Here is a 22,122-nt window from a genome sequence, read left to right as displayed (position 1 = left end):
TCGTGAAGAGACGTTATGTATTATATACTTTATACTCACAGTCACACTGCCAGCTGGGTCTGTGATGTAGCCTCGCTAATGTTAGCCACACAACAACAAACTGATCACCTCAGGCTGGAGGTTGAGCCTAGAACGCGCAGCAGACATGGCTCATGCACGCGCCTCTCGGTGTGACGTAAGACATAAAGACATAAAGCTGAATAAGACCAGTCTATGCATATCTATACGTTTTTATCCCTCCAAGATGTTTCTACAAAGATATAAAAAGGACATTGAAGTGGACTGCTCATTTTGTCAACTGGTACCAGAAGATATATGTCATTTATTTTGGTCATGTCCCCACTCTTGCATTTTTTGGCAAGATGTTTGTACATTCATTTCCCACTGTATTGATTCTGAATTCTCCCTTTCCTATGAAAATGTATTGTTTGGTTTTTTTACTTACACTTCTACCAAAGCAAATAAATACTATATCATCAATTTGATTCTTTTACTGGCAAAATCACATATTCATAAAGCTAAGTTTTCCAATCATAAACCATCTTTTTTAATCTTTGTAAATGAAATCAAACAATACATTTCTACAATCCTATATTCTAAAAATAGGAAAGCTATTAAAACTATACATTTATGTACCCTGTATAACATTTTTGTAAACTGATTTATGATTTCTGTCAGTGTTCTGATCCCCTGGCTTTACATGTTTGTTTATTTATTTGTTTACCATGCTGTTCGTTAATAAATGAATTAAAAAAAAAAAAAAAAGACCAGTCTATGCTTAGACTAGCCTTAAATTAGCTTTATGTAACGGGTCCATCGTTATCTATCTATCTATCTATCTATCTATCTATCTATCTATCTATCGCAAACTAGGCTACATAGACTAACAGAGGAAGATTCTTTTTCATGTAGAGTCCCTTCACCTGTCCTATTCACAACTTTTCATAGTTTTTCACAGTTGTCTTAATGGTAAAAACATTTACTGATAGGTGGGATCTGTAATGTAGCCTAGAAAGTCTTCACCCAGCTGACTGAGTCACCTGCTGTCCTGCTGTCCATAATGCTGTAAAATGTCGACTGATAATCAGCCGCAGTTCGCTTTATAGGGAAATCCGTCACTACATGTAAATAAAATCGAATTAAAATTAACAGGTCAAATTTCACGTTTTATTAAAAAAAAACCAAAACAGTGAAAACAAGAGATGGAGGTGGAAATGCAACTGACAAATTCCTCCATTCATTCTAATCTTCAGTGAGGAAGAGGATAAAGAAAAAGGAATTCTTCATCTTTCACTTTTCTCTCTTCCTCTCCACAGATTTACTTTACTGAAGCATTTAGTGAGAATCTGCTTCTGTGGAATAAACTTCACTTCCAAATCTCTCTCGTTTTTACCAACTAGTGACTCACATCAATCACACCTTTAACAACAGTTCATATAACTTCCCATTAACATAATAACATTTATAATAACAGTTTGCTGACAGTATAATAAATGTAACTTTTTCCTGTTAAGATCATTACATTACTGGGTTTTATGATTACGTTCATGGTTGAAACATGTAATAACTTAAGTGATGATGTAATAACAAAGTCAACAGCCAATCAGATCTCTGCGTTTCTTTGCTTCCCTACCGGTGGGATTGTTTTGTTCGACAATAGTTCCATCTGGTGCCGGGTGATAATTCAATATTCTGGTTAATATGCTAATGATCTGGTGAGTTTTGGGAAATCATGACTCAGAATTCTGCATCTGAACTGATGAGAACAAACACATTTTATTTAAAAACTCTGACGAAATGAGGAATGAAACATTTGAAGGAATATTATTTGAAAATGTCAGTTTTGTTTGACATCATCACACCAAACATCACCATTCAGCTCAGTGGGATGAACATTAATTCGATTATTTAACGTGATTTTGCAGACGTGAGCCGTATAGTGATATGTATCGACATAGAAAAAAAAAAAAAAAAATGCGTTATCAATGTGAAACTGATTTCAACCATCTGGGGAAAAAAAACAAAACAGATCCATCTTGAATTGTTTTGAACAGCCAATGAGCATTCAGGCTGGACATCGCTGCACATTTCATCTCCAGTCCACTTCTTAAACTTCCATTTCCTTCCTGGCTCCACCCTGCATACAGACACACACACACACACTCACACACTCACACACTCCCCCCCCCTCCCGGTCACTTGGCGGCGGCGTTCCCGTGCGGCGGCGGCTGCTGCTGAGGCTGCTGCTGCTCGGCGAGCGCCTGCTGCAGCCTGGTCCTCTTCCTGCTGTAATGCTGCCAGTGCAGCAGCTGCTGCTCGTCGATGAACTTCGCACACTGAGCGTTCACCAGCTCCTTCCGGAAGTGTTCGTACTGCAGCAGCTCCAGCATGTGCAGGCAGTGGGGGTACCTGGGGGGGGGGGGGTATCATGAGTTTGATTTCTATAATCAGTTTCAACTTCAATAAATTCAACCATTCCATAGAAATTCAGAAAACAGAATTTAAAGATCTCAAGTCAAGACTTTTCAAAACCTTTTCAAGTCTTCAAAGTACAAGTCAGAGTCAAGTCCCGAGTCAGTCTCAAGTCTTAGGGCACAAGTCTCAAGTCAAGTTCCAAGTCTAAATGTAGATTACCAAGTCAAGTCCATGTCATTAAAGTCAAGTCTCAAGTCTAAATGTAGAACAGCAAGTCAAGTCAGAACAAATCAAGAGTCCAGTATCAATTTAATATCTTAAAGAAAACTAAATATCTAGGACTTTTCAATGCAATATGGTTTTAATAGGATAAAAACTTGGTAAGAGCATCATGAGTTTGATTTCTATAATCAGTTTCAACTTCAATAAATTCAATCATTCCATACAAATTCAGAAAGATAAGGTAGCAAAGGCAGCATTAATAAATACAGATTGTCCTTTGTTCCATCTGCTATTGGTTTTTTAAACAAACTATAATTCCGTATGTCATTGCGTCTTTCTTTTTTCCATAATTCATGGTGACAGTGTAGGAGATATGGATCTTGTGCTGTGTTGTGTTTGATGTATTGTATTGTTTTGTGTTGGACTACTGTCTGCAAAGCAAATTGCCCCTCGGGGACATTAAAGTTTTTGAATCTGAATCTGAATCTGAATCTGAATCTGAATCTGAATCTGAAAACAGAATTTAAATTCAGTCGTCTGCTGGAACAAATCTCATCACTTTCAATCTAAGTCATTTACACAAACACAAGATCTCAAGTCAAGACTTTAGAAACCTTTTCAAGTCATCAACAGTAAAATCAACAGCTGAAAGAAAATGGGGGATGGAGCCTCTGTCATTCTGCCCCGAAGCTCTGGAACACACCGCCTGTAGATATCAGCTCACTAAATATTTTTAAAAGAAAGATAAAAACTTCTCTCTTCACTTTAGCCTTTAACTCGCTCTGACTCTCCTGATCCACTTTGCTTCACACGGATGCACTGCTGCACTTCTTTTAAAATGTATTTAAAATGTATTAAAATTGTATTTTACTTGATTTTATGCATTCTATGTACTCTATTTTTTAACTTTATTTTTATTATTATTATTCAGTGGGTTTTATTTTCGATCTTATGTTATGCATTCCTCATTTTTATCTTATTTTTTTACTATTATTATCATCAAGTGGGTTTTATTCTCCATCTTATTTTACATTAATTATGGCATTCTATCCCTGTTTTTATGCTCATTCTGTCTATTTTCATGTGAAGATGCATTCTATGTATTCTATTCTCATCTTTATCTTATATTTTTTTACTATTATTAAGTTTTATGTGAAGCACTTGCTGCATATAATTTACTTGTTGTAAAGCACTTTGAGCTGCATTTCTTGTATGAAAGGTGCTATACAAATAAAGTTTATTATCATTATTAGTGTGCCTGCTTTGCAAGGCAAAGGAGCACACTTATATTATTGCTCATACTTAATATTATTATTCTTCCTTGCAAAACTTCGGCGCGTAACTAGTCTCGGGGCGTAGCCGCGACACCCCTCAAAATACATCAAAACGTGCGCCTTGAACGGGAATCAAGTGCTATGACTTTTCTTAGAGATTGCACGTAAAGTTTTCGCACGAAGTGCCAAAACGTGCGATTTTCGGCCCATTGAAATGAATGGAGAATCGGAAAAAAAATCGCACAAATTCATCAAATCGGCCCCTCTTTGGAGCCACGCCACTCGGTCATACTTTGTCGCAGAAACATGATTAAAAGTTTACACGGGTCACAAGACTTTGAACTCTGTTGGTCTAAAGACACTTTTCAATAGCTACTACGGTTTTTACGCAATCGCAGATTACGTTTTATACGACTTTTGGACAGTTTCAGATTTTATAATGGGTGTGTATTGCGCGGAATGTTCAGACCTAGAGCACGTGATGTCGTCACACACTCTAGCTCCACGCCTTCAAGTTTGATCAGAAATCTTCCAAACATTATCATCTTAGTCCCACAGCTTCCACTCTACAAGCAAGATTTATACACCAAATTGTAGGCATTTTTGTCCTCTCTCACCCAATGTTACTTCCATTGAAATAGGACCCACGGTTTTTGAATAAATCGCCCGAAAGGGCAGGGAGTGCCGTCCAACACTCCCATCCGCTTCCATGTAATTTGACCGCTCAAACCCAGAGTGAGAAGAAGAAAAGGAGGTGATTTATATTTTATCACAGCTCCTTTAGTTTAAATCATACAGACACATGTCATACATCAGTGTCGCCAGTGAAGTCTTGGGACGCTCAAAGTGAAAAAACATTTTCGATGTGAGCTTTACTTTTCGAGATACAGGGATTTGTTCAGGGACAGTCTTGGCTTATTGTGAGTGCTAATGAAACATTAGTTCAAAGTTTCCCGCCACAGGGGGGCCTGTATCCATAGCAACTAGTGACTCGGTCTCTGGGCAGAAATTCTCACACCTGCCCGTGATTGGCTAGGTCGACAGTTAATACTGTTTAATACTGTTTAATACTGTCATACTGTTTGTGTTTGTGTGTGTGCGAGGGATGGAGATGCGCACCAAGCAGCAGGCACACTCAAAATTTCCTGAAATTTTCTAGTTATTATTATTATTGTCAAAGTACAAGTCACCAGAACCCAAGTCAAGTCTCAAGTCTTCTCTTCATGCAGCAAGTCAAGTCCCCACCTCAGACTCCTCGCCATATAACCAGTAAAGGCTTTTTAACTTGTGGGAAGAGACAGAGCACCTTGGACTTTATTTTTTTGGGGATTCCCTTCTATTCGTATTCTGTGGATTTTGTCCCGGTCCTCGTTCCTTCCTGAACCATAATATCTATCTGAGGTTTGGATGGAGCTGCTGATCCAAACCAAACACTCAACCAACACCAGACCAGCAGCTGAGACTTCTGCTTTCCAGGTCTCACTTTCTGTCCCGGACTCTTTCCCCTGTCAACTCATTATCATGTTGGAAAAAAAAAAAAGATGCAAAAAGTGCAGCAAACAAACAAACAAACAAACAAACACACCCAAAGCAGCATTTCTATTGGCAGACATGAAGAAGAGTTTCAGTCTTACTTGAGGAACTTGGCGTACTCCGGCTCCTTCCAGTACAGCAGGTACTTCAGGTAGTTGACGAATGGCTTCTCCCTCAGGAAGCCCCTCTGAGCCAGAACTGACCACACACACACACACACACACACACACACACACACACACACACTGGATGTTTAACTTCTGTTGACAGTTTTAAGAAACAGCTCAAAACCCATCTTTATGATCTTGCTTTTAATTAATTCCATCTTTTTATTTTAACACCATTGTTATTAATTTGTGCTTCTTTTATTTCTTGTACTTGTTTTATTCTTTTTATATCTAGGATTATTCTTTATTATTTTTAATTTATTTTATTATTATACCTGTTTATGCTTTTTATATCTTAGGATTGTTTTTATCTTTACATATTGATTTTTATTGTTTCTCTTGTAAAGCACTTTGAGCTGCATTTTATGATATGAAAGGTGCTATATAAATAATGTTTATTATTATTATTGCTGTCAGGAACATTGTGAAGCCACTGAGGCCCTGAGCTTTGGGGTTTGACTGATCTGGGGTCAGAGGCCCAGGCTGTTGTTTCTGTACTGAAGCTACCAGACAGACAGTCAGCTGACTGCAGTCTGAAACAGCCTGAAACAGCCTGAAACAGCCTGAAACAGTCTGAAACAGTCTGAAACAGCCTGAAACAGTCTGAAACAGTCTGAAACAGCCTGAAACAGCCTGAAACAGTCTGAAACAGTCTGAAACAGTCTGAAACAGCCTGAAACAGCCTGAAACAGCCTGAAACAGTCTGAAACAGTCTGAAACAGCCTGAAACAGTCTGAAACAGTCTGAAACAGTCACTCACAGTTGAGGTAGTTTGGGTTTGCCAGGCACTGAACGAACTCCAACTCCGACTGGAAACGGTTCCTGGCCTGCTCCTCTGCATGGGAAACACACAACAACAACATGAAGACAACAACAACAACATTAAGACAACAACATGAAGACAACATTGCCCTCCAGTGTCTGGAGGGCAATGCTTCCTCTCCGTTGCCTCAACAAGTTGCCTATGCAACCCGCCTTGTCAGGTCACACCGGTGTTTGTAACAGTCGCAAATCTGCCTGCTGTGCTTTTGGAACATTGTTTGGTTGCAGGAACAGATTAAGTCGCTGGGTGGCGCTCCTTGTTTTTACTGAGACTGAGTTACAGCAACAGGTTGAGTTCTGCTCCAGTCTGTCTCCCGGCGGGGAGCTTGTTTGTTGAGGGGAAAGTCCAGAGAACGATGTTCAGGCGCCACTAATATAGAGCCTCCTTGCTTGTAACACAGAGCCAGACGACGTCAGCATTGGGATTTCACACATGTACCACTTTATTCACATGTACCACTTTATTCACATGTACTTGTCAACCATACAATGCCTGGTCTCTACGGCGCTATAATCTCTCAACATACATGTAGATTGATATAGTTTAACACGGACCAAGTCGTTACTGAAGAGAGAAGCTACTCGTCGTGAGACAGACTGGGAGTATATTCAACCTGTTGCTGTAACTCAGTCTCAGTAAAAACAAGGAGCGCCACCCAGCGACTTAATCTGTTACTGCAACCAAACAATGTTCCAAAAGCACAGTAGGCAGATTTGCGACGGTTACACGCTTTTCCATTTACATTTACATTTAAAACGACCACTGTATGTTGCTAGCTAATGTTAAGCTAGTTATCTAGCATAGATTTCAACGTAGCCCCGTTACGTGCCGTTCTTCTATACGGAGAGAACGTCACTCCAAATTCCATTCAAAAATCTGGAAATTCAGTGCGTCCTTGCTCATTAGCGAGATCCATAACTGGTACGACACGGAGTCAGTCCTCAGCTGGACATCTGGTCCACCAACAGCACTTCGGTTCAATGAAACGACACATTAGCAGAAGCTGTTGTTCCGCGAGAGGCGAACCGACTTTCACATGCCAACTTCTACCGAAACAGCGACCCGGTGGACTGGGTCTGCCGAATCGAAAGGTCCGTCCTGATAATTCAGAAAAGCTCTTCAGTCGTGTTCTTCCATCTGTGGGAGTTTGGAGACAAGCAAGGCCAAGCTAAACTGACAGGTTTCTGAATGGAGTTTGGAGTGACGTTCTCTCAATACGGGCTCATCTCATCTCAGCTGAGCTAGCTAGCTAATGTTAGCTAACCGAGTGAAGCAGCGGCCACAAACCTGTTTCCATGACTCCTGCCATCCAGAGACAACCGGCAGCCGCCCGACGACGAGACCGACCGACTGATAGAAAAACAAAAAAACCTTCTTTGTGTTGCTCTTCTTTGTTGCTGTCTGAACACCGACGTCAACCGTGTGTAGCCATATTTGCCGGAAACCAGTAGTCAGTATTTACGTCAGTTTACGATACTTTCTGTTTCAGATTCTGACCACTAGAGGGAAGAATCTATCAACAAACTACTCCATCCTGCAGACTGAGAGAGTACCATGTTATCTGCTGTGTGTCGACTTCTCAGACACAATTAACCTTATTATCATTCTGGGTAGAACCACACACACACACACACACACACACACACACACACACACACAAATCCATGGAAATGAAAATCTCCTTGTATGTTATTTTGCAAATGAATTAGTATATATTTGAAATCACCAGGTTTATTAGAAATATAAAATGGCTAAGATGGCCATAAAGTATATCAGTGTCTTGCCATGTTGTATATATGGTTATTCCATAGAGTTATATAGGCCTACCTTGTTTACTGTCAGAACATGCTGGATATTCTCTGTGTCGTCTTGTTTGATGAGAAGCTGGACGGTCTCAGGAAAACGAGCAGCAGGTCGCAGGTTCGATTCCCGTCCGTCCGTCTGTGTTCAGTCCGCCTGTGTTCAGTCCGCCTGTGTTCAGTCCGCCTGTGTTCAGTCCGCCTGTGTTCAGTCCGCCTGTGTTCAGTCCGCCTGTGTTCAGTCCGCCTGTGTTCAGTCCGCCTGACCTGCTGCACTGAGTCTGCTGCCTTCCTCCCGGTCAGAGTCAGATCTGTCAGGGTGAGACTCCACTGCTCCGCTCCTGTCAGGCTGGAAAGCACCGGAGAGTTTGTAGATATGAGAAAAGTAAGCCAATAAGAACTTGAATAAACGCAGTGGTTGTTGTTAAAATAATAAACCCAGACGCTCTCTGGACCGAGCGTCAAAACCTGAACTGCCAGAAAAGAAGGTCTAGAAAAGGTCAAGACTCCAGCAACAACTTTATTGTTGGACCAACACGTTTGGGCTTGTGGCCTTCATCAGGCTCACCATGACACACATTACAAACAACATTTAAATAGGGTAGCAGAAAAAATTCAAAAAGGTAAAAAAATAAAAGACAACCAATCATATACAGCCACACACATATCAGCCAATGGGGTACCTACAAAGATGGGTTGGGTATATGGTCATAGGTGGATTATGAGTCAAAGGGCCCCTGGGCTCAGATACCTAGTAAACGGCACAAATATACGCAGAGGCAGTCGCACAATATCACCTGAATCTCAACTCAGGATTTACACACTCAGAAAAGAAAAACACCTATCTGAATATGATTTTGGAATCTGTTGAAGTCTAACAACTGAATGCAAATCATGTCGCAAAGTAAAACAGCAAAAGCAGGCGGAGCTCTGAAGGCCGAACCCATCTGTACCAGCACCTCCGGCAGGCCCCTGCACACCCGGTCATCCGGTGAGGGTGGAGATGAAAGAGGAAGCCGACACAAGCTCATCTGTTTAGAAAGATGGTGATAACATATGTGGGGATATTAGGCTATTAAAGATTGCGTTCAAATTGATATTCAAAACAGTTTTTTAAATACAAAAGTGAGATTAACATAAAAACTATTGTATGCTCTCATTAAATATTGCTATGCCTATTATCTTTTTTTTGTTTTTGCACTTATGGGAGAGAAAACTAAACAATTACAAATGAATTACAAGATGCAAACACATATGATACTAGAACTAAAAAACAGATTTTAAAGTGCAAAATGCCTCTGACTGCATTGCCCCAAAATCTACTGACAGAGGAGAGGAAAACCACATTTTGGGGTTTTCATAAACCGACTTTACATCACGAGGCCTTTGGACCATGATGCAGCGCTTTACTGCTAAAGCGCTACAGAACAGTGGTTCTCAACGTGGGGTCCGGGGACCACCGGGGGTCCTTGAGGGGGTTCCAGGGGGTGCCCGGTAAACCGATTAATTGTTAAACTTCAGCATTATTTTCATCATTACACAATTAGAGAATGTAGAAATATGACTGTTTTGATCATAGTTTCTCTGTCAAGTCAAGTTTATTTATTTATTTTATATAGTCTTTTATCACAGCATGTCTCAGAGGACTTTACAGAGAGTGTGTCTAGTTAGGTCTAACTAAACACAATCAATGGTGAAAAAAATTATATAGAACAAGCATAGCGAAAAACACAAGGTAGGCAAGAGCAGATTTTCTCTACCTACAATACAGACAGTCATGGGATTCTGGACAAAATAAAATAAACAATAAAAATATTCTCAGATTTGGGTCCGAGAGACAAAATCTCAACAAATGGGGGTCCGTGGCCTAATGTGGACTAAATTATGGGTCCTTGATATGAAAAAGGTTGAGAATCACTGCTACAGAACACTCACAGTGACAGAGCCATGGTGACACCGTCTAAACTAATGTTTAGGTTATTACAGAGGGAAGTTTGGGGCTTTGTGTTCATATAAATGACGAAGCCCTTCGACTGCAGGACAGTAAATGTAAAGTTGACAGCATCATCATGTATCAGGCTCTGGCTCAGGGACCCGTGTTAGACCCGCAAACCTAACAACATCCCACAAACGTAATAAACCACAAAAGTAATACAAATCTGCAGCTTTTAATGTAATAATCCCACTAATGTAATAAGTTTCCCACAAACGTAATAGCAGTTGCCTACCACAAACGGTAGTATTACGTTTGCAGGGATTTGTTACGTTTGCAGGAAGGTGAAAATCTTCAGCTTTCAAAATTGTAATAGCTTCCCACAAATGTAATAAATCACTAATATAATCAAAATCCAATACAACGGCTCCGATGTAGAATAAAAGGGGAAAAACGAAACAAATGACACGTCTCCAGGCCGGTCAGCACCAAGATGCATCGTCACTCCAAGTTTCATCCAGATCAGACTGGTGGAGTGACAGACAGTTCATTCCTCATCCAAGTATTCAGTGTTTCCTCAGTTTTCTTCTCCTCAGGATGAAAAGCCTCTGAAACACTTAGAGCATCATGGGAAACTAAAACTCTGAACCAGACTGAGGAAAAGATAATGAAAAGATGATATAGCTGCTAATTATTCTGTTATATGTCTCTGGTGTTGTGACTGAGTTTTGATTGAGTGTAAACTGACAGGTGGCAGCTCATTGGCTGGGACAGAGGAGTGTGTAGCAGAACCAGGTCTCCACAGCCCAAGTGGACCCTTGGGTAACCTTCTTTCCCAGGAACAAAAATTCCAAACAAGAATTAAATTCACTAAGCAGGTAAAGACAATAAATCATAGAAACACTGCTGATATGATCTGTCCTCTTGACATACTCTACTCATTTACTAATGTGTCCTATTATGAGTAAAACATCATACAACACAAAAAAGAAGCATCAATAACAGAAGTGAACATCCAAAGATATAAGAGAACAGGCTCAGGGAAAAATATTAAAAGATACTAAAAATGGCAATGGCTTAAAGCTTTGGGCTGATTCCTTTTTTTCAAATAGAATCTATATAACACCTCAGGGTGAGATTTAATATCTTTTTATAAGACAGACCTGGCCAAGCAGAGTCAACAGGGTTTCTCCCGGTCAGGTGACTGATGATGTTTGGAAAGTGAAAGTGAATCAGACGGCGAAACCAAATCCGAGGATCTTCGCGCCTGAAAGCACAGCGCCTACAGTAAGTCCCGGTTTTATTTATCCAAATGATATAAATGTGACTCTACCTTATTGTTATATTTTTGTCTTTTATAAATAGTTTGTTAGAATGACATTATGTCTGATGGGGGAAAAAATATCTGTAGACTAATATCCTACCTACGGAAGTGTATATGGAAAGAACAAAAAAATCATAATTCCGACATAATGATCTCTAATTCTGAGAAAAGATATCATAACTCTGACGTAATGATATACTAATTCTGAGATATCTTGGCGGACACGGTGATGTTGCTTGTAGAGTTGCATTTCACAGAAGGTAATCCGCTCTTCACTGTTTCCGTGTTGGTTTGAGACCCTGGGAGACACCCAGTGAGCGTTTTTCCGATGAAAAGACGTTTAAAACATGACTGTGGTCACCGGTGGAAAGATGTTCTAAACCGGGTCAAAAGTGAAAGTTTTTTCACCGACTATCTGAAGACGTTGATTGAACGTTCACATTTAGACCATATTTCATTTTTTTTAAATTGTCAAATATGGTCTAAATGTGAGCGTTCAACGTTCAAAGACAGGAAAAATAAAGGGAGAGAGAGAGATGGGGGGAGACATGCAACAAAAGTCCACAGCTGGATTCAAACCACAGACGTTATGAGGTCTGCGTCTCAACCAGTAGGCTAACGGAGCGCGTTACTATTTATTTTCAATATTTTACTATATAAATAGTATATAACCCATTGTAGTTGAAGCTGTTACCAAGTACTTGCTGCTACCAAGTACTTGCGCATGCGCATTACAGCAGTAAGCGCAATATCTTATTTTACATGAATGTATAGAAGTGCTCCCATTACTTTGTCCTGAAGCTTCTTGTTGGCAGCACACAGCCTGTATAGTTCCATATTTATCACATTTTAAATTAAACATTAAACATTAAACATTAACTCTAAAAGCTGCAGAGCCTGTATTACACTGTGCAGCGGCCATACAGAACACAGGCTAAATTAGACAGTGCACAGTTCACCATTGGGCCTAAATGTTAGTGTGTTGTTACCAGTGTTGGGCAAGTTACTGAAAATAAGTAATTAGTTACAGTTACTAGTTACTTCTCTCAAAAAGTAATTTAATTACTTTACCAATTACTGCATAATAAACGTTACTTTTAAATGTCTGCTTCAATTCTCTTATAGCTATATCTTTTCCAAGGAAAGTAGCTATTGGCTTCTGAGAAAGTCGCTAGAAGTCGCCAGATGATGTCATACGATAATTTGCATATCAATATATAATGCTGCACTTGTTATGCACGCTGCGGTACGGAAGAGGATTAGGGCCACCAAAAAAAGTTGTCAGGTGAAAAAAAAAAAAAAAAAGTTTTGTCAGTTGGAAAAAAAAAAAGAAAAAAAAAAAAAAAAAACTTTTTTTTTTTTTTTTCACCTGACAAAACTTTTTTTTTTTTTTTTTTTTTCACCTGACAAAACAGAGTCAGAAAGTCAGAATTCTGACTTTTTTCTCAGAATTCTGACTTTAATCTCAGAATTCTGACTTTAAAGTCAGAACTCAAATACATTTTTCACATGTGGCCCTAATCCTCTTCCGTACTGCGGAGTATCACGTTATATATACGTATATATAGTATAGTAGTATATAGTGCTGACTCCGCCTACCCGGGCTAGTTTAGGCATGCGCCGGTAACAATTACAAGTGCACCCTATCCTACATCCCCTGCTGTGGGAAGCTGTGATCATCAAACTCTCTGGATCAGACAGGCAAGTAGAGAAAACCGGCATCAGCCAAACCAATTTACTGCCAAATGCTTTGGGATTCAACACATTAACTTTGCTTCCCATGGTCAGAAAAAGTCTCCAGATTTGTCTCTAGTCTCTTTTGAGAAATAAAGTCTCAGGGAGGTTGGTCGTCTTTTGATTCACGTGCGCCACCGTAAAGTCGGATGATCACAAACCGGATAATCCAGTAACGATTAACGCGTTACTTTGTAACGCGTTACTGTAATTACACTACTTTTTTTAACGCGTTACTTTGTGACTCTCTGGATCAGACAAGCAAGTAGAGAAAACCGCGTTACGCGTTATTCCCAACACTGGTTGTTACAGTACTGTACTGTGTGTTTTGACATACTGTATATCCTGTGCAGTAGCAATGAAAGGTGATCTGTGTAATGTTTCATCTGTGTAACCTTTGTAGTCCAAAATGCAAATCTCTATTTAATCTCTATTTTGCATCAAGTTGTTTGGTAACTTAATTTCCTGGGACTCACAGTCTGAGCTCAATAATAAAGTCAGCTTACTGTATCGTTATAGTGTCCTTATATTAGTCCTCTGGTATCTTTATATGCAGTAGTCGATTTGTACAAAAATTTCAGGGGGGATGGTGGGGTCTTATGGGGACAAACAATTTGATAGTGGCAAAGACAGCATGGAGGGTGGGGGACCAGCTGTTTACCATTCTGTTTATATTGTAACAGCACAAAGATAATTCTACACTCAGAAGACACACACGTAGCCTACCTCTGTATGTTTGAATGGAATTCTTTTATATATATATATTATAATTTAATGGAAGGTTTCCATCACACTGAGAACCAACAGCTGCAAACATTAAAAAAAAAGAAAAAAAAAAAGTGCAGTCCGGTCTGGATTTGGGGTTTGGTTGGTGTGTCCCTGCTGTCTCCCTGACCCTGACTCCCTCAATCTCTTGTTGTTATGATACTGATAGAATGGACATTAACTTTAAAAGGTGATCGTACAAAATAGCATCCATAATATTTATTATACAATGGCCTGGCTGAATACTTTATTCTGATTGGCTGGAGGCGTGTTGGTCATTTCAGATAACCACATGGCTCTGACATAGCTCCTTATCACAAGGATGCCAGTTAGGAGATGGGCATCACTTTTATGGCATCAACAACATCTTTAGCTAAACCAGGAATACACTTATTTTAGCTTTATTAATTTGTACACATTGAGTCACCTGAACTCTGCTGGTCTGTCTCCTCCAATCTGTGACTCCTGCCTCCTTGGCTCTGTTAAACAGATCAGTGCATGTAGTCAGAAGTTACAGGACTGATGGCTGTCTATAGGAGACTTTTAAATGACTATATTCAGTTTAACTCAAAGATAATATATGATAGGCTGCACCACTGCAAATTATTTAGCTAAAGCTAATATTTAGTTACAGTTAATCAAACAACAATAGATAACTACACATTCCTTCACTCTCCTGGCCCTGCTTGGTAGCAGTAGTTACACTAGGCTATAGTAATTTCAGTTACAATGGCTCATGTGAAAATGACAACATTTCCGTCTGTTTACTAGTTAAATTCACCTGAACATGTTGCTTTATCAGTCACATTGGGCTGAAAATAAGACCGAATGTCTAGATGATTCTTTCTCGACAGTTTCACAACACAACCTGTCAGCTCCGCGGCTCAGATTGAACGGTCTGTACCTGTCATTTGATTGTGTGTTTGTTTAACGTGGCCCAGCTTCCCGGTTGGGTGGAGTGGAGTTTTTAAGCACTGTGATTGGCCCAAAGGTCCAAACACCGCCCAGCCGGCAAAAACTATGGTGTTAAAACAAAATGAACCAGTTGTTTAAATGCTCTGTTTATTTTTTCAGAACTGGAACGCGCGTTCCTTCGTCAAATTCACTCTCGGAATGCCGTTCTGATGCTTTTTTCCTCTGTGAAAAGATACGGGACTAGTCAAAAAATATTCCTGACCGGTCCACAGTTAGAGCGTCCCGATGTCCCAGTCCATCCCTGAATACAGGCGCGTGTGCCCCCCGCCCTCGGATTTGCTGAAAACTCCAGATGCGCTATATTCTCTAAAATGATTAAATATCAATAATAAATGGCTTACACATTTCTTGATTAGGCTAAATGATATCTTAGTGCCATGAAGAGGGATGAAATGGGGGATGGCAGTTTTACAAAGGGGATAGTTTTTAACAATTGTTATTTCAAGGGGGATGGCATCCCCTCGCATCCCCTCTCAAATCGACTACTGTCTATATGGTCTCACAGTGTGTCTGTCCTGACCTGGCTGCACACCTGACATGACACATTTTATTAGGGGTCCAAGCACATAGTGCTGGAACCCTGTTGTATTTGCTGGAATTCTTCTGTCTTTCTTTCTTCTTTCTTTTTCTCCGCTAAAAGTGTCCATACCTGGCAGGTGGGCTCCTATGGACCCCCCACTACTCAGGCAAGGCAACTCGGCCAGATGGTGGCGCTATAACAAGCAACCCACACACCTCGTTCCGTTGGGCGTGGAGGTGGCACAGGTGGCCTCATTTCCAAAGACTGGAAATTCACTAAGCTTTCTCCTCTAAACAATAACTCATCCTTTGAATACTATGCAACCATGGTTACCGCTCCTGTCAAACTATTTGTGGTCGTCATATATCCCCTACCAGGGCTCCTGGGGAACTTAGTTGAACTGGACATGCTACTCTCAGCCATTCCTGAAGATGGCACCCCACTGATTGTCATGGGGGACATGAATATCCATCTGGACAAACCCCAAGGGGCTGACTTCCTTTCACTTCTGTCCTCATTTGACCTCAAACAGGTCTCCACCGCTCCCACACACAAAATGGGCAATACACTCGATCTGATTGTGACTCGAAACTCCCGCCACCCCCTTACATCTGTCAGACCACTTCTTTATTCAATTCACGGTTTCCTTACCGGAACATCCTCACGTTCCGCCGCAAATGGTCTCCTTCAGACGAAACCTCCGGTCCCTCACACCGGCTCGGCTCTCCAGTGAGGTCTCGGCTACCATGCCCCCTCATAATGAATTCTCCTCACTCCACGTCAATGAGGCTACAGACACACTCTGCTCCTTGCTAGCCTCCCTCCTACACCGTGATTTTCACAAAACTTGGTATAAATATCCACCTCAATATACACCACCTCACTTGGTGCAGTCATCCGCTCACATGGCTTCTCATACCATTCATATGCTGACGACACCCACCTTTTCCTATCGTTCCCGCCAGACGACCCCATGGTCTCGGCACGGATATCGGCACGCCTCGCCGATATCTCGGCATGGATGAAGGAACGTCACCTTCAGCTTAACCTGTCAAAGACTTGAGCTGCTTGTCATCACAGCCAGTCCCTCTGTACAACAGATCAGTACCCAGGAAGACCAGACCCTACCTGTCTGAACATCCAGCACAACTCCTGGTACAGGCTCTTATAATATCACACCCTGACTACTGCAGCTCCTTACTGGCAGGGCTCCCGGCATGTAGCTCAAACCTCTGCAGATGATCCAGAACGCGACGGCGCGTCTGGTCTTCAACCAGCCCAAAAGAGCACATGTCACTCCGCTATTCATCTCCCTCCACTGGCTCCCAGTCGCCCGCATCAAGTTCAAGTCCTTGATGCTCGCCTACAAAGCGGCAACCAAAACGGCTCCGACCGACCTGAACTCCCTCATTCAGGTCTACGCTCCCTCCCGCTCACTACGCTCTGCCAAGGAGCGGCGCCTGGTGCTGCCACCACAGCAAGGCCCTAAGTCTCTATCCAGACTCTTCTTCTGTGGTTCCTCGGTGGTGGAATGAGTTAGGGCGATATGACAAAAGTCTTTATCACGATATAACATTTTTTTATAATATAAACAAAGTCATTTTTGTCAGGCTTAAAAATTACCTTTTGAATGAAAGCTGAAGATACCAATGTTATATGGAGGGTTTTTTTATTTTCAATCAGAAAAGAAAATGAGGTCTACTGTTAAGTGGCTGCCAAAAAACAAATAGTAGTAGGTAGTAGGTAGTACAATTTAAGAACTGTGAGGTAGATTTCTGGTCAGCATATATCCTTTGTGCAAAATACAGCATTTACATAATCATTAAGATATTGAATGCCTGAAATCTAAAATCTGCCAACTCATATGATTTATAAAGATTCCTTCTGAGCCGACGCTCAAACCTCTCTCCGATGGTACACTGATTTCTTTCTTTGTCTTCCTTCCACCACTCTTCTCAACTTCAGCAACCAAAACAGAAAGCATGTGTAGGATTTGTACAGCAACTGCCGCAATGGCAGGCAGGACTGCACTTGAAGCTCTGCTGCTGAGCGCTTTGGCAGCGCCAGGTGAGGCTGGAGCAGGAGCTGAGACGACTTCTCCGGGTGTCGTTGATTAGCCTAGCTAACGTTAGCTAAAACGGCAGGATGCCGGCTCTTGGTCCCGCCCCTGCTTCATCCTCATTGGTTGGTGGAACTCTGAAGTGACATTGATAAGCTTCAGACAAAGTTGAAATAGTTTCAACTTGACAACAGGTCCAACACTCACGGCGCTCAGCGCTAAAAAGAGGGGAGGTGCCTGTTTTAAGTGCTGAAAGCGCTACTTCTCCATGGGAAATAATGAAGAAACAGCGCCAGCGGTTCTTTCACAGGTCTTTGGTGTAACCTAACTTTGTTCCAAGGATTTCTCTCACTGTGGAGTTGCTTACTTAACCAACCAAGCAAAAGCAACATTTTTGCTTTTGCTTACTTTTTTCTCTATGCTCTGCCTCTTGGCTCCTCTGTCCTGTTGGACCAGAACTTAGCTTTATGGCTCTTACTCTCGTTGTTCTCTCCTGACTAGATCCTTGCTTGGTTACGTCGCTTTGGATAAAAGTGTCTGCCAAATGGGAAATTGTAATTGTAACTTCATGCTTTGGCCAATAACTTTGGCCATTTTGAATTCTTTAAGAAACACTTTTTTCGCAACACCTCCTAGACTGTTCATCAGATTCACAAGATTGTCCACTTGGTGTGGCCTGATGACAGTCTCACCATCCATGTAGGCAGCAGACAAGCCAGAAAAAGTGATATATCATTCACAGATTATTAAATCTGTTTACCTCATTCATATAGTACAGCAGTTTACTGTTTTCCTTCATCAAGAGGGGCATCAGCAGCACTGCAGCATTGTTGCTCAGATCTCAAATAATACATAGAATTATTTTTTTTGTTGTTATTATTATTATTATTATTATTGTTTTGAAGTGCAATCCGTTTTTGACAATTGGTGACTTCTCACCAGACACTAAATAGACCTTTTTCACAGCAGCCATTTTGACGTGTCACAGCAGGTAAACACAGGTGTAACTAATAACATTAATGATGGTTCTATTCCACTCAGGTGTTGCGTTGCCATTCCAGTGAGCAGCAGGCACAACAGCAGGCCCTGCACTGGAACATCATTAATGTTATTAGTTACACCTGTGTTTACCCTGCTATGACTCGTCAAAATGGCTGCTGTGATAAAGGTCTATTCAAACCAAACAAGTGCATGCATTTTTGCACCCATTTTATTTTTGCACTCGCTTCATCGATTCCGCCATTGCGAAAAAAAATTTCAGGAATGAGAGCTGCTTTCAAACAGCAAGGGAGGAGACAAGCTAGTTAAAAAAAAAAGAAAAGATGCTCTTTGGTCAGAGTTGAAAACAGCAACACAGCTGGATATTGGTTTATATCATTATGTCTCAAGGAAATCTCCACAAAGCACACATTAGCTTCAGGATTGGTTATAAGGTCTGAAATCGCTTAGTGCAGGTTTAAACTTCCGTGAAAAGAAACTGACTGGATGGTCGATTCCATCAGCACCAGTCTGCAACAACACCGCTCCGGCTCTTTGCCTGTGTTGTTTCTTCTCTACAAGAGCCAGGTAGACAGAGGTCATCAGAGCAAACTGGTTGCACCTGGGAAATGGGAGTGGCTAAGGAGTATAAAAGGCCTGCTTCCCTGGGCCTCACTCTCATTCTGGGCAGCCTTGACCACCTCCTCATGGTTACCACTTTACCTTTAGGTTGACTCTTTGGTTTCCACACTATACAACACTTACACTCCACTTTCCATGCATCCACTCATGCATCACACTACTGATTCTCCAAATCCTCACTCTCCATGGTTTTTGCCTCATTTGCTTTACTTAGTTAAATTAACTAGAATTTTGAAATTGTGTGTGGACTCTCTCACTTGTTACAAATCCAAGCCAAGTTTGTAACAACAGTATGGCCACTATTAACCAATGAACTTGAAAATGGGCGTGGCCTAACACAAAAATAGCCATAACTCCACACCTCTTGGTCCAATTACCACAAAACTTGGTAGATGCATTAAGGGAAGTAGTTGCCCTCAAAATTTCATGGAAAGCGGAGGGCACAACAAATTCTCAAAATGGGCTTGGCCTAACACAAATTTGATTATAACTCAAAACATGTTTGTTCGTTCATCACTTAATTTGCTAAACATGTTTCATAACGCTGTTGAACCGCTATAATTAATGATCAAAATTTGAAAGGCCACAACTCCTACACCGTGATTTTCACAGAACTTGGTATCCATATCCTACCTTTGCGCTACACATTTTCCTCAGAGCCACTAACAACTCTTTTGCATATTACCAGTTAGCAAAGACCTGAACCCCTTTCATTGCCGCTTGTGGCTATATTTTATGTGTTTTGTCGTTGCTTCCTGAGTTTAGTTTCATCGTCCCTTCAGCTTTCTGCTTCTCACTTCAAACTTCTCTCTTCTCTGGTCTTTCTGTGTTTTAGAGATGGAAAAGAAGATTTCAGAGGCAGCCTGGAAGAGAGCGCTCACCTCCATCATCAAGAAGTTGAGCGAGCCACAGTACGAGAAGATGCTGCGCTGTCTGACCACAATGCCAGAGAGTGTGAAGAAGAACAGCTCCAAAGAAGAGATGGCCCAAAAAATCATTGAGTACTTAGGTTTAGAGGAGTCCATCTCTATGATGGAGAAAGTGCTGGAGCGGATTCCCAGACGGGACGAAGCGGTCCAGAAGCCACTGCGCCCCTTTGTGGACAAACTGAGGAACAAACAGGAAAAAGAGAAAGACAAGGGTCAGTTGACACAATCTACAATTGATTATAGCTGATCAAATCTATTTAAAGTGCTTTTTACAGAGGTGTCACATTGGAAAGAGCCAGAAACACTCAGTTAACACTACTGGTGATGCACTTTTCATTCCTGGCTCCATTTAGTACCGGCCAATCGTAGACGAGGTGACGTCACCTCCAGATATTTCCAGCGGCTACAATGGAGTTGATATCAGAAATGTTTCAGCGATCTAAAACATCAACAGGATCTAAAAGCTTTCTTTTTAAAGGATAGTACTATCCGACTGTGCTAAACTATGCTTTTTGGATGCAATCTGTAACTGGGGGCATTGAATTCTGAAGTTGAGGTAACAATAATTCAGTTGGCTACAGCCTGTTGGAAATAAACTCCTCATATGTCGAGTGATATGTGTCACAAAATTATGTGAAGCAAACAAATTCACAATTTCATGATGCTGCCATGAAAATATGAGCATTAAGGAATATTTCTCAATGTCACTTGTTATCTGTAATTTTTCTCAACATGCATTTACCATATTTTCTGAAAAAGGTTGACTGAATAACATTTTTTACATTTATTCATTTTAGTGTGCTAAAATGTTCACAGTGGCATTATTCAATATGAGGATCCTGTTCATTTTGTTCAGGAGAGAAGAGGAAACACGACGATTCAGAGTCTGAAACCGAGGAGACAGAGACGGCCGGTAGGTTCTCTAAACTAGGGGTTCTCAATGTGAGGTCCGGGGACCGCTAGGGGTCCTGGGTTCCAGGGGGTCCCCAGCAAATTGATGAATTGTTAAACTTCAGCATTATTTCATTTAAAGAAAGTTAATACAATTAGAGAATGTAGAAAAATGACTATTTTGATCATAGTTTCTCTGTTATCTCTCTACCTACAATACAGATAGTCTTGGGATTCTGGACAAAATCATATCTAACAATAAAAATATTCTCAGATTTGGGTCCGAGAGACAAAACCTCATCAAATGGGGGTCCGTCGCCCTAATGTGGACTAAATTAGGAGTCCTTGATATGAAAAAGGTTGAGAATCATTGCTCTAAACACCTCAACACAGAAAGATCATAGTATTAATAACATAAAGCGCATACAACTCGGATTCATTAATATCAGATCACTCGCTAACAAAGCCCTGCTGGTCAATGACCTAATTAAAGAACATAGTATTGACATAATGGGATTATGTGAAACCTGGCAAATGATGTTCTTCCATTAAATGAAGCTTCCCCCTCTAATTTTACCAATTCGCATGTCGCTCGGACATCTAAGAAAGGTGGGGGCGTTGGCCTAATCTTCAATTCGAGTCTGAACCTTTCACCAGATCTAAGTAATAAACTCTCATCTTGTGAGATGCTCACTATGCGCCCTTCAATTACAGTTAGCATGGGCCTTAACCACTCTGGTATCCTGCCTTTCTACCTAATCATCCTTTATTGCCCTCCTGGGCCCTATTCATCTTTTTTAGAAGAATTTTCCAATTTCCTCTCTGACCTTGTAATTCGTACGGATAACATCCTAATTATCGGTGATTTCAATATTCATCTAAATCGTAAAACTAATCCACTTAGCAAAGCTTTTTCGTCCCTAATTGATACTTTTGGCTTTACTCAGTTGGTTCACGAACAGACCCATTCTAACGGCAATACCCTTGGTCTGGTCCTCGCTCGTGGTATTAACGTTTCAGACTTAGTAGTTCCGCCGTATCCACCGGCACTATCAGATCATTATCTCATTAAATTTCAAATTGATCTGCCCTGTTGGCACTCAAATCCAGTTGATACCTACAGCATCCGCCGTACTGAT

At 41.0% G+C, this 22,122-nt stretch overlaps 2 protein-coding genes across 3 annotated transcripts in view; one reads left to right on the top strand and one right to left on the bottom strand.

The window, feature by feature from the left end:
- Positions 1 to 1,752: 1,752 nt before the first annotated feature.
- med31 (mediator complex subunit 31) lies at positions 1,753 to 7,867 on the bottom strand. The gene is made up of 4 exons (XM_071526551.1): positions 7,722 to 7,867; positions 6,372 to 6,446; positions 5,546 to 5,642; positions 1,753 to 2,409 (listed from the first exon to the last, which is right to left on the bottom strand). The coding sequence occupies exons 1-4, from the start codon at positions 7,741 to 7,743 to the stop codon at positions 2,196 to 2,198; spliced, it is 408 nt and encodes a 135-aa protein (XP_071382652.1). The 5' UTR covers positions 7,744 to 7,867; the 3' UTR covers positions 1,753 to 2,195.
- Positions 7,868 to 11,397: 3,530 nt separating this feature from the next.
- The window catches only part of LOC139650017 (neurofilament medium polypeptide-like), a 29,157-nt gene continuing 18,432 nt past the window's right edge, over positions 11,398 to 22,122 (top strand). For both annotated transcript variants that reach the window (XM_071526546.1, XM_071526548.1), the window contains exons 1-3: positions 11,398 to 11,453; positions 19,999 to 20,304; positions 20,949 to 21,005. In XM_071526546.1, the coding sequence (XP_071382647.1) occupies positions 20,001 to 20,304; positions 20,949 to 21,005 (361 nt within the window). In that variant the 5' untranslated portion in view covers positions 11,398 to 11,453; positions 19,999 to 20,000. The remainder of the gene's footprint in view (positions 11,454 to 19,998; positions 20,305 to 20,948; positions 21,006 to 22,122) is intronic.

The sequence above is a fragment of the Centroberyx affinis genome, unplaced genomic scaffold (genome assembly GCF_046629955.1).
Source record: "Centroberyx affinis isolate AG114_WGS23_722 - 3 ecotype Tasmania unplaced genomic scaffold, CSIRO-AGI_Caff_v1 ptg001426l_1, whole genome shotgun sequence".
Classification (NCBI taxonomy): Eukaryota; Metazoa; Chordata; class Actinopteri; order Beryciformes; family Berycidae; genus Centroberyx; species Centroberyx affinis.
This window is presented reverse-complemented; position numbering and strand designations above follow the sequence as displayed.